General features: G+C 38.3%; 1 protein-coding gene across 9 annotated transcripts in view; it reads right to left on the bottom strand.

Moving 5' to 3' along the window:
• Positions 1–7,074: 7,074 nt before the first annotated feature.
• The window catches only part of diaph2 (diaphanous-related formin 2), a 382,480-nt gene continuing 375,909 nt past the window's right edge, over positions 7,075–13,645 (bottom strand). For all 9 annotated transcript variants that reach the window (XM_052574739.1, XM_052574746.1, XM_052574744.1 and 6 more), the window contains one exon: positions 7,075–10,249. In XM_052574739.1, coding sequence (XP_052430699.1) covers positions 10,185–10,249 — 65 coding nt within the window. In that variant the 3' untranslated portion in view covers positions 7,075–10,184. The remainder of the gene's footprint in view (positions 10,250–13,645) is intronic.

Below are 13,645 nucleotides of genomic sequence, written 5' to 3'. Positions count from 1 at the left end.
ACTGTTGGAAGACCATTTCAGGTGACCACCTCTTGAAGCTCATCAAGAGAATGAGAAGAGTGTGCAAAGCAGTAATCAAAGCAAAAGGTGCTGGCTACTTTGAAGAACCTAGAATATGACATATTTTCAGTTGTTTCACACTTTTTGTTATGTATATAATTCCACATGTGTTAGTTCATAGTTTTGATGCCTTCAGTGTGAATCTACAATTTTCATAGTCATGAAAATAAAGAAAACTCTTTGAATGAGATCCGTAAAGTTTCAAAGACTCTGAAACCCAAAGAGATATTCTTTACAAAAGTTAAGACTCATCCATGCCTTCCTAAAACACGTCATGTCCCCACATGATCTACGTGACTCTGTTTTTGGACGATTTGGATAACACCACCAAATGTTTACGAAAAGAAAGAAGGCGTAACACTAACTCTCGTTGCATTGTAGCCACCAGCAACCACCATGTTCTGGAGATGTGGTGGGTTTCCAAATATGGTAATGGGCGTAACATTTCCATCACACGCTTGAGGTATTCAACCAATCACAATGCACTGGATAGCTGGCCAATCAGAATGCACCCCTTTTTTTCAGAACGATGAGCTTTGTAAAAATAGAGGTGTTTTTAGAAAGGCATGGCAGAGAGGAGCAACAATAATCTATACAGTATACGGTAAATAATGTGTTTTTTCAACCTTAAACCACAGAAACACATTGCATTACACCAAATACTTACTTTTCAGGCCCACTACATGCCTGTTACATCATACAGTATGTCTGGTTTTCAAAATCCCACAATGCCTCTACAGGACAGCAGTGAGCAGTGGTCAGAGTCTTGTCACCACACATTGGCTGTATGCTGGGGGATTAGGCCTGGCATTTGCACCAGTAATGTTGACATGCTTGAGCGTGTGTTTGCTAAAGCAGAGGCAGTCTTGTGGTGAGTCAATCAGACAGCCTGTGACTCATCTGCTCCTCACTTCCATGGCTGACTCTGCCTGATCTTCCACAGATTTTAGGCCATTTGCCATCATCACATTCATAATATCCTTATCAATCCATCCATCAATCAGTCCTGTCCAAATACATTCACTGTCTGGACATACAGACATCAGCCCATATGCATTAATACATTTATGTCATGTTGACATAGCGTCCATTGGCGGATCTGATGTAATACAGACGGTTTTGTGGTTATTTATCAACAAGATTAAAAAAAAAAAAAAGCAAGCAAACAAAAAAGAGCTATGCAAAAAATTGATATGCCTAGACTTTTATTCCTTTGGAAAGGAAGAAAAAGAAATCTAGTCAACTGCTTTACAGGTCAGGCTTTGCTAAAGGACTACAAGATCAAATGTATCTTTGGCCTGGCTGTTTGCTGAACGCTCAAATGCTCTGATCCCATAAGTGCAAACTAAGTCTTGTTTCCTCACAGCTGAAGCATTATTAATGACCCAGGGTTGAGGTAAAGGGTTTTAGAGTGATAGCATGCAGGCCTAAACGGAACACCTGTGTTATTTTTTCATGAACGCAGATGTGAATGCGTGTGTGTTTGTGTTTTTAGGAAGCAAAAAAAGTGTGCATCCCTGCTCGAGTGGTCAACACTTTTATTCTAGTGGCTAGCATGTGTCTGTGTTTGTAATCCATTGGGAGTACTTCAGCTGAGGGCAAGAGAAGCAAGAAACTTTGAGAAGGCTTTTATGTACTTTTGAATGAAAAGATTCACAGAAAAGCTTTTATAAAAACTAATTTTATTCTGGCATCCATTTCCAGGGGGGCACTTACTCAATTATAAGAGCCTTTCGTCTCTTTCGTCTTCTCCTATATCAGTCAGGTTTAACCCTTTAGCAGCTGATGGAGATGAGTCAAGCTGAGCTGATCTTTGCACATAAGGTTATCTTCAAGGGATGTTTCAGGGTAAAGCTAAGCTCTGTCGATGGCATTTACGGCTTAATGGCCATTATCTGTTCTTTAAAGATAATTTCAACTAGCCACTCCGATTTATATATATATATATATATATATATATATATATATATATATATATATATATATATATATATATATATATATATATATATATATATATATCAATTGCCTACAGCAAGGGATTTACAATGAAAGTTCACTGGATAAAGCAAGTGAGTAAATAATAAATATTTTCACTCACTTGTTTTATAGATTGTTATACAAGCTTTTCACTTAATTGTCATGAATTTTTTTTTTTAAAGATGGTAAATTTCACTCAAGAAACTGATGTAAAACTCCACTCAAAGAATGACTGTACATCAATAGTTTACATTTACAGATGATTTTATCCAAAGCGACTAACAATTGGGGTACATAAAGTGATTCTTCTTAAAGAGTCAAACAGACACAGGAAGTGCTTGTAATACCAAGTTTTAGACATCGTTCAAATAAGTACAAGCTAGAAAGAGGAGGAGTAAATAAAGATATATATATATATATATATATATATATATATATATATATATATATATATATATATATATATATTTATGATGAAGCCAAGTAGTTTTGAAAGAGATGAGTTTTCAGCTGTCAGGGATTCTGGATAGGGGTGGGAAGATCATTCCATAAGCCAGGAATGGTAAACGAGAATGTTCTGGAAAGTGATTTTGAGCCTCTCTGTGGTGGTACCACGAGGCGTTGCTCACTAGCAGATCTCAGACTTTGTGAGGGTATGTAGATTCGTAATAGTAAGTGAAAGTAGGCGGGTGCTGAGCCTGTGGCTGTTCTATATGCAAGCATCAATGTCTTGAACAATGCAGAAACGGGGAAAAAGAGGTTTGATTGTGCTTGATGGAAGTCCATCCAACAGAGCACTGCAGTAGTCCAGCCTATAAATGACAAGGGCCTGAACACGCCATGCTTAATTTACAGTATTGATGCACATGGACTAATGTTTACATCACTACATAACAATATTTTAACAGAAAAATGTAGGCACTTTAATAACAGAACCACGGGATCCACATTTCTTTATTTCCCTTGTAAAATGAATATCTTTTTACTATTTTACCCCAATTTTTTTTGCATCAAATCAAAATAATTTTCTGTGTTAATCAAATTACTGCCAGAAATGCAATTTTTATTTTATTCTATTTACATAAAGAACTTGGATTTATATATATATATATATATATATATATATATATATATATATATATATATATATATATATATATATATATATATATATTGAAGTAAATCTCATCTCTTCAAGCTGCCCTGACAAAGTATAATTTTTTTTTTTTTTTGTAGTATGTTAATTTTGCTTTATGTGGACACACAGCTCTTGTCCGCATTGCTCATGTGGTATAACTTACTGATGACTTTTGTATTGGAGATATATGTATCGAGTCTGTGCTCTGAGCTCTTTATGCAGCAAAGTCAAAACAAGCTTCTCTCTTATTTTGTCCGTCTCCGTAGACGCTCATCTTTCCGCAGGTCAGTGGTGCTGTATCCTTGCTGAAACTGATGCAGGGGGTCTAAAACAGAAAGCAGTGATCGCAGTGACAGACAGCTCTTCTTTATAAAGACCTGTCCACACGCAGGATGAGCCCTACGGCCCTGAAATGCTCTCTGGGTGACCGCCTGCCTCTGGGAAAGCCTCAGAACACAGACAGGTCACGGTGCTCTGAATCACACTGAATGAGAAGGATGGCTCAGAAAGGAAATGAGTGACTGGATGGACAGAGGACAGAGAATGGACAGGAGGAATAAGTGCTTTCAGATTAGTGGATATTATATATACACATACACATTATTCAAAAGTTTGCTCAAATTAAAACATCCTATAAAACATCATAAAAACATCTCTTGTGCTCACTAAGGTTGCGTTTATGTGATCAAAAAAAAACCAACTAATATTTTACAGACTTTAATGATCTTGCGGAGACAGACAGGAATGTATTGTCTGAACGAGATATTTTGTATGAACCTTTAATGATTTAACCAAAACAAAATAGTATTACTGGAGACCTCCTTTGTAACAATTCCATAAATTTTTTACATCGCAAAACACAAAAAGTGTCTAGAAAACTCAAAACTGCACTCTCACACAGACACACACGATACAGACAGACAGACAGATCGGTTGTACCGATCTGGGGAGATGGATGTGTCAGCAGTCTGATTATGAAACGATTCAGATCTGGAACACTTGCGCTTCAAGCCAACATGGTGAACTGCAACGATTCATAAGGATGAACCACGCACACTAAAAAAAAGTTGAGAGCAGTGGCAGACAGAATGGGCACAGACACCGAACTCCGTATTTCATCTTAGTTTCCATACTTCAGGATGCAAAATACATCATTATGTTGTATTCCCATTGAAGGCCAATCCATCAGAGTGTAAATTGGTGTGGGTGGCTCTACACACGCCCTGGGTTTATAGAGAAATGGAGCACGGTTTGAGAGCGAAAACAGATGAAGTGTGTGTGTGTGTGGTCTCGGTTCATCTTTCAGATCTCCAACAGGGCTACTTATGAGAGTACAAAATAATAAGGATAATATATTACACAAAAAAACAAACAAATAAATAAAACAGCCCCTGCTCTCATTATGTCCCATGATTCTAATCTACACAAAACACAAAGCCTTCCGTGCTTCCGGCCAGGCCTCCATCGTTCACCTCCAAGTTAGGAATTAGCGAATCTGCGTTTGTACCAGAAAATGAAACAGAGCAACTGATAATTCAACTTCAACAGTGCCCTGGCATCTAATGAGCTTTCAAAGCAGAGGAGATGGAGAAATGAGCCTAACGTCTGCACAAAACAGAGCGTCTTGTAAAATTAGCCTGCCTTTAATGACCGGCTCGCTACAAATGCATCAGTGCTCGAAACAGAAAACACTACCATGCCAGATGACTTGTTGGCCATTGCATCTTCTTTTTTTCTTCTTCTTTTTTTTCTCTTTTTTTATCCTCCATCTGTGTCAGTGAATTAGCAAGCAGACACAGAGCAGAAGCAGACATGAAAACATACTCTAACAAACAACAAAATGCACATGGCCTGGTCTGCTAGTAAAAGCAGGACCATATCCTAACAAATCTCCCTCCAAATGCACAGATGCAAAGATGAACAGACAGATGCATGCATGTACGCCTGTACACATGCACACATTCTGGAGAGGAAGGGATGGGAACATTTCATCCATTCCATTTCAGTGGCGGCGGTACACTCTGAATACAGCCAGAGGCGCTCACAGTTCAGAATTTGAAAAAAAAAAAAAAAAAAAAAAAATTAGAAAGTGTCTTTCTGTTTTCTAAAAGACAGACTGACAGGAAGACAGTGAGGATGGTGACAGAGAGCTGGAGAAATAACAAAGGGGCATCATTGCCTTCTCCATCTCTAACCAGAGCGATACCAAATGTCAGATATCAAAAGAACAATGAAGATAGTGCAGTATATTGTACAGCAGTTTATATTTAGCTTTGTAAACGATAATTTCCAGCATAATTCAGTTGGATTCAAGCAGCAAAATAACATGTGCGAGCTTACTGTGAAGTGAAGGAAAGACAGAGAGCAAACAAGACAAAAGAGCACTTCAAACAAACGACAGAGTGCTGTTATCTCCTTCTGACAGTAGTTTTCCTTCGCAAACCCATCAATTCAGTAACTGAATAAATGCTATTCTTATGGCAAAAAGCAAATAAAACCACTTCCTGTCTGTATATTGAGTGCAAGTTGCATCGATGTAACACTGAATTATTACTCATATAATTGCGATAATACAAAGGCGGTGGTTTTCCGGTTATTTCTAATTTGATTTGTAACCCACAGGAGATCAGTCAAAATACTTACAGGCATGCAACGTTTCCAATGACTGTAATTTTTACACTTATCTTACAATCTTAAAACAATAATAATAATAATAATAATAATAATAATAATAATAATAATAATAATAATTCCTGAGAGAACCTTTCAGTAAACAGTTCTTAAAATAACCTTTTTTTTTTTCCTACATAATTTGAAGAACATTTTCTTTTCCACTCTAAGGAAATGTTTGTGAAATAGAAAGGTTCTATGGATGCTAAAGGTTCTTCATAAAACCATCAGTGCCATTTGTCCCTTTGCTGGGAGGTTGATTGACAGGCAATCTGACAAATCATGATGCTATATTAGCCATTTTGTCCAGCAAACAAACAAGACAGGACGGTAGATATACGTCAGTGGACTTGAACTAGTAAAATGGTGTGTATTGAGTTAATTGTGAGGTTGCAACAAGATACCTTCTGATGTTCATTCATGTTTATGTTATTGTTATAAGAGTTGATTAAGATAGGCACTTAAGCGACCGGTCACAAAATGGTATTTGTTGTACGAGTTTCTTTTAAAAATGACAAAAAATTACTTTGTTTCATACCAAAAGTAACCTGTTCTGTCTTGCTGATTGGCACGTTGCCACTTTCCTCATTGCTCCACAATCTAATTTTCACTGCGTGAGAACATGATGTGTGGCATGAGCGCCATGACAGGTCAGACGTAGCAACAGTAACTAAGGGGGGCGGGTCTTCGCAAAGGGTCAATTAAGAATCTTTATTTTTAGAAGTGTACTGACAGTGAATATTCTGCACAGTGTGATCACAGTCAGTCAGAATATGTTTAATGTTTAATATACAGTATACATTTACACATTTTGGACTAGTGAGATTTCACTGTGGATGGATCTACCTAGCACGATGAGCAAGTTCTGCACAGAATCAATTATTGATGAAATGTCGAACTCAATGCGACAGTAGCTATAGAGTCAGGCATTAGAGTTAATAGACTAAAATGGTAGTCTAATAAATCTAATGTTATTTTTTATGTATATAAATAATGTGTGAAAGGCCCACACTCTGGCAGAATATATGATCTTAATAATATCTTTGAAACTATTTATTCAACTAAAAACCGGATGGAAAAGGATGTCGGTGGAATGAAATAGCAGGTACATTACATTTTCATATTCATCTTAAGTTAAAGTATCTGTATTTCATATATCCGCTGCTTGCTGATCGTTTGTCCTGACATTTGTTGGGTTGAGTTCCATTAGGACAAAACCATTCCAAATTTTCAGATAGAGACAGCGTTTAATGTTTCAGGGACTGGTTAGGACGCAGTGTGAGTCAGCGTCAAGAAATAAAAAGGCATAATTCATAACTCATTATGGAAATAAAAGAGACACTTATTTTTTGAGAAAGTGGTTATTATTTAGTATGATATTCTGTTACATACTCACGAACTGTGTGCATAACCATTTCCACATTTTTTTTTTTAAGTCACAGATAAAAATAAACTTAAAAGATGTTACAAATAGAAATTGCTTATAAGACAATAAACACAACATCAAGAAAAAAAAAAAAAAAAAGGCAGGGCTATGGAGTCTTACATTACCTCAAACATAAAACAATGTCCTGAGACAGTTGCAGTTGTTCTCACCCATTTAACTTTGATCTTGTTCCAAGCGCCAATTATAATGTGAGGGAATAAGAGAGAACTGGAGGAGACTTCGGAGAGAACGGAGATTGAATCACTTGTCAAGAACGGTTATCGTACATGCAAGCAGTCTATTTTGGCAATGATATGCAAAGAAATCACAATTTAAAATATCGCTCCAGGTCTATATTTAACAAGTTAAAGTGCACCATCATACAATCTGAACCGAGAATATCGAACAAATGTGAATAAATGAGACAGCAGAGGACCCAAATTGGCACTAGTAACTTCATATTTTCTTGCCTGCTTCTGGTCTCTGCCTAACATCCAATTAAAATATTGGATCTGACTTAAAATGTTACACAGTCAGTCACCTGCAGACTCTAAGCTGCATTAAGATATACTCTCTATCAAATACACAACACATATATATTAGCCTATAGGAATACACAAGTTTAACACCAATATGACAGATGGAGAGGAAGATCACTGGTATAAAACAATGTTTTCTTAGGAAAGAGGGAACACAAATCTATAAATTACACAATTTTGAAGAAAATTTCATAAGGATTTGATATTAGCGTCGTAAAAATTATGACATCCCGAAGCCCTACATCAACGTTTCAATCTAGTGTATGTGATTCATCACTTAACTTTCATATTGAAAATCTTAGTGTGATTTAAACGAAAATCCTACATTTTTCATACATTTTCATAATCATAAAATGGGATCTCAGTATCGTCACTTCTTACCTCATGAAAGTTTGGCACATGTATCAAAACCGATTCCTAAAAAATATATATTTCTACCCAAAAAAGATTAAAAATGTTTTGCTGCCAGTGCCTCTGCCAGTCACATAATATATGTAACTGGAGTCTGACTAGGAAATAACAATGCATGTCAAGGATTTCTGCACTGACAGTGTGTGGATGCTGTAATTACCATTAACATGGGTTTAAAATAACTGATAGTGAGAGCCATGAGAGCCGAGCGCAGCTTCTGTTGTGTGGTGTTGGAAACCATTCAAAGGGCAGTTTTAATTAGAAAAGCAAATCAATGGATTGCGATTCGCTGAATCTCGACCTTTCCTCTCTCTCCTGAGAGAGTGCATGACAAACACAGTGTGAGGAGAAAGCCTGACTAACAGTGGTTTGTTTAACAGAACTGTGTTCTGTACTCTATGCGCTTGCATTGGGTGCTCAAACTTAACATTTTCCCCTCACTTACAAATGCAGAAGATTTCAGTGTGGCATGTACCAGTATGTGAGTTAGTATGACTCCAGTCACCCAGAAGAGACTGCTTTACATACTGTTGCCTGCGGTGTTATGGACATGGGGGGGGGGGGGGGCATTACAGAAAATGACTACTTATGCCACAAGCAAGAGTGAGGGGAGGTGGCGGAAAGATTTCACTAATGGTTTTCACATGAAGACAGCCACCATGTTGTGAACATCGCCTCAGTGTCACTGTCTACGGCTGTACGTCCTCATATGCAGCGCTCACTAGAATCGGCTTAATGTTCACATATAAAAGGCTTCAGGCGAAATCTGGCAAACTGTGAATAAATACATATTTTGCAAATTGTGAGAGATAAACTTTGAAACTAAATCGCATAGATACTCCTCTTTGTAATGTTTTGGACAGTTCTCAGTGCTGAAATGGAGAGGTAAATGCGGCAGGTCAGTAAGAGAGAGCTCTTAAAGATGACCAGTGGATCTTGTAAAAACACTAAGCTACAGTTCACTAAAATACTCTTCTACGAGAGGGCTTAGAGGGCTAAAAGCTAAAAGCACAGTGACTTACAAAGAAATCACTAAGAAAACCTGTGACATGTTTGAAAACTGAAATGAATGGCATCTCTTTGATTCGCATTTGCTTCACATATCTGCAGATTCACTTAATAAAACCTTTGCCTCTGCAAGAGAAATGTCTACGAATCTTTGAAGTGTTTACCGTACATAAAGAGCAATATCTTTCAACCACCTCAGGTACCTTGTGGCACTGGCAGCTCTTACACAGCACAAATGTGTACACACTGAAGCTAATATCAGCAGCTCTTTCATGTCGCTACATATATAGGATCTGCAATATATAAAGAGAGGCAGTGAACAGAGATGGAGATAAATGGTTGATGGTGGGAATTACAGACTGGAATTTTCTTTTTTTTCTGTCAAAAGGAGTAAAGGGGGCAGGCAGGATCCTTCAAGTCAAGGTTTTGTTCAATCAACACTGCGAATAAAGTCCCTTTTCTGATAAGCATACAGAATCACGCAGTCCTTTTTTGGTGTTTTTTTGTGATTTTTTCAACAAGAGCGTGTTTGTGCGTCGAAAAGTCCAACAGCGAGAGACCAAACCACAGCCAATCATTGATTGTTTGCAGATAGCGAGGTGGACGTGAGCCAGATCAGGGGGGTTAAGCTTGGTGAGATATAAACAGAACCAGCGTAATCATGAAAATAACAAACAAACAAACACAGCTAAATTGTATAGCCCCAATGCACAAAGAACATGAAGTATATAAGGCTTCAGAGAGAAGTGGGGGTCAATTGATCCTGTGATGAAGTGTCTAGAGCTGTGACGCACATCTTGAGGTTTATTCTGCGTTCTGTATGCAAGTACGTGTGGATGTGGATGTGTGTGAATGCCGAAGGACTCTCTCTCCATTCCTCTTCAGCCCTCCTCAGTGTTGTCCCCACTCTTGGGTCTTTGGCACTTGGCAAACGTCCTTAGCCGGCAAGCGATCATCGGACCATAGGGTTTGCATTGTGGCGTGAACGGGATCTTTCCAAACCAGTGCGACGGTTGTCTGTTCAAAAAGAGAGCATTGGAAGAAGACTAGTTAGGTGTGTTCACAGAAGCAGCAGACAAATATGATACGGGGGAAAAATAGGAGTGCAGTTAATAGTTAGAAAGAAAAAGAGGAACAACATCAGACACAACAAAGGCAACTGATTAAAAAGAGAGCAGCATAATATGGTCTGGAGTCAGCTGCTTCTTGTCTGGTGTCATAGTAACACCATTGAGCTCCAGTCTTGTACTCGAGAGGTCCTCCACCTATAACAACACAGCCTGGACAAGAGACACTTAATGGGAGGTACCCATACACATGTAAAAAAACGGTGCGTACACAGCTGCACATACTTATCTAAACACCCATAGGAGATTTGTATAGCATTTAAAGAGACCGTTCATCCCAAAATTTTAATTCTGTCATGTTGTTCCAATTCAGTGGGGTCCAGTGTTGTTCAGACTTCAAGTTTCTTTGCAATTCCTTTTGTGTTCCACAGATACAAAGATAGAATGGAACAAAATAAATGTGAGTCAATGACAGAATTATAATTTTTGGGTGAACTATCCCTGTTTAAACTATGAGATGATATGATTTAAGAGGATTCTTAATTTTGAAACTAGGCCAGTAGGAATATAATGGAGGCAAGTACTAAATGCGCTAGCTGAACTTGGCAACTGAGGCCAGCCTTTATGGGATCACACAAAAGGCCCTTTCCACTCCAAACATGGTGTAGTGAGGGGCTGGGTGGGGGCCATGTGGCAGGTGGAGTGGACAACCTTCCTATTTCCCCTGAAGATTCGAGAGCCAACTCCATGTTTAAGCCGCCACACCTTTCCTACCTACCCTGGCAGGACTAACCGTGCAACTGCCATTACTCAGTGCCAGGTACCTATGCCACCATGGGCTGGGCATAGTTTAATGGAACAGGCCCCATTCATCATGTCAGGTAATGAGTTAGGAGCAAGTGGGCACCACAGTAAAGGTGGATTCATACTTCAAACGAAATTGAAGCCCAATTCTCGTTTGCCAAGGTCAGTTGAGGGCCAATGAGGAAATGAGGAAACAAGCTAGAAATCATAAAAAAGGATGTTTTATGGCTTTGTCTTGGCAAAGACATTTTTGTAATAAGACAAAGGTGAAATAAAACAGTCACATGGCCAAGTTGTTGTTTTTTGTTATTACCACCGTTACAGTGCAGCTGAAAGCTCAGTGTTAGTTGATTATAAGAGCAAGTGCTCTGTGCTAACAAATCCCGTTTTTTGAGTTTGCCTAGAGCCGTTTTAATTCAAGCTTCAGTAGACGTATAAATCTGTCCTAACAAGGATACTCACCACAGGGGAGGGACAATGCTAATAACAAGAGGGTAATACAAAGAGATAGAAGGGATGTGGTTAGGTAGAGAGAGGAACGGATAAATGAAAAACAAGAGTACAAATGGACAACTTCCTCTGGCATTGGTAAAAGTTGAGGACACTGAACTTTGAACTCTGCATGGAAAACACAATATGAGTTGAAATGATGGCTGAGTCTTTCATCCACTTCCACTTCAAAAAGCCAAACGCCTGAAGGCCTCCAGTCTCTTTCTCTCTGTACTGAATGGGCATTGCACATTGACAGCAGTGATAAAAACAAAGAAATTTCTAGAACTTGTCAGTGTATAGGGTGTTATTTCAGATTTTATTTACAATTTTTAGGAGCATGGTGGCATACTGATAAATGAACAGTATAGGTTGAATGCAAAGCACAAGCTACTTTGGATAAAAGTGTCTGCCACTACATATACATATGACACTTATATAGCAACTATACTACTACTACTAACAAAATGTTAAAAGTGAAAGTAAAAATCGTACTAATAGTCTGTCTACACTGAGGAAATCCTTATTGTTAAGCCATCATTCAAAAATATTGCTTCAATAATATTATTGCTCATGTCATTACTACACGCTCAGTGTGACACCATGTTGGATGAAGAAGGGTGGGGGGACAATACTAAACAGAGGAAGTACCCATACTGAATGTGAGGGAGTGGATGACAGAGATGGTAAAACAGTGCCTAGTCCAAACACTGTCATTGTTTTGCCAATTGTTTCCAAGATGCCTATTTTGTAGGTATATTGGAAGGTGCCACACAGACTAAAGTCTTGTTGGGATCTGGGAGGGCTAGTGGCAGTTCCTCAAGTTTGTGGTCCAAATTGAAAATGGATGAAAGTATTATGGCTTGTTTGAGAGTAGAACATAGGGACGTTTGGAGCATTTGGAAAATAACGTCTAGAGAACAACACTTGAGATAATTGCTCGAGCTCAACAGACTGGAGATGAGATTTAGATGGGGAAAAAAGTCTATGCTTCAACCAAATGGGCAGAAAAGACAAACCAATCACGCACCCACCAAAATAGACATTCCTGCTTCTCTTAATTTGGGTTGAAAAGCGCTCTAAGTTTCTGATCTAAGGCACTTCAGTCTAAAATACCCAATCTACAGCAACAATCAAACAAACCAGCACCGATTTCTATTGGGGGACACATAATGAAGCTATTCTCTAAAGGGTGAGCATTCACTTCCACAATAAAAATACACCACTAGACAATTTCAGGAGAACTGTGCTACTGTTCACAAATCTGTGAACTGATTTTGGGTTTGATGGCTTTTTTACCTGCTTTTCCCAGTGGCAACGTCTTTAGGTTGGATGCACAAAGAAAAAGAATAGGAGTGAAAGAGATTTATGAAAAAATAAGAACAATTTGCTTTTACTCAAGAGAAAAGTCTGTATTCCAGGACTTAATTAAATGAAGCTATTGTTTCTCAGTATTTATTGAGTGTTGATGGAGGAGGGGGAGTGAAACGTGATCAAAACGTCATAATACGTTGCAGAGGGGGATCATGGGATTAGCACAGATTGGCAAACAACACATTACTAAAAAGCACACAAACACTCACAAAAGGAGTCATGTAGGCTTGTACGCCTATCCCACACTTTCACTGTATGATTGAGTGATAGGCCCCAGATAACCCCCTGTGCATTCTTCTAAAGAGATTAAACGACATAATGGATTTTGCATTACTGTCATCTGCCTGCAATTACATGAAGTTACATCATCAGGAGAGTCCTTTGGCACAAGGTTTGCTCCATGAATAACAAATAAGCTTCAATCAACAGTCGAGTAGTAACTATGTGAATAAACACAGGTAATTATTACAGTGAATAATTTACATGTTTGATGCAATTCAAATATTCAATATGGATGCAGTAAATATTAAATGTGCAAAGACAAATATTTTCAAATAAACAATTTTTGGTTAGGCATCTGTTGTTTCGGATAGACATTTGAGCCAAGAAAAAACCCACGCACGCACGCACGCACACACACACACACACACACACACACACACATCGTGATGTGCAAATT

Source organism: Carassius gibelio, chromosome B14, assembly GCF_023724105.1.
Source record: "Carassius gibelio isolate Cgi1373 ecotype wild population from Czech Republic chromosome B14, carGib1.2-hapl.c, whole genome shotgun sequence".
Classification (NCBI taxonomy): Eukaryota; Metazoa; Chordata; class Actinopteri; order Cypriniformes; family Cyprinidae; genus Carassius; species Carassius gibelio.
Note: the sequence above shows the minus strand (reverse complement) of the source record. Positions and strands in the feature narration are given on the sequence as shown.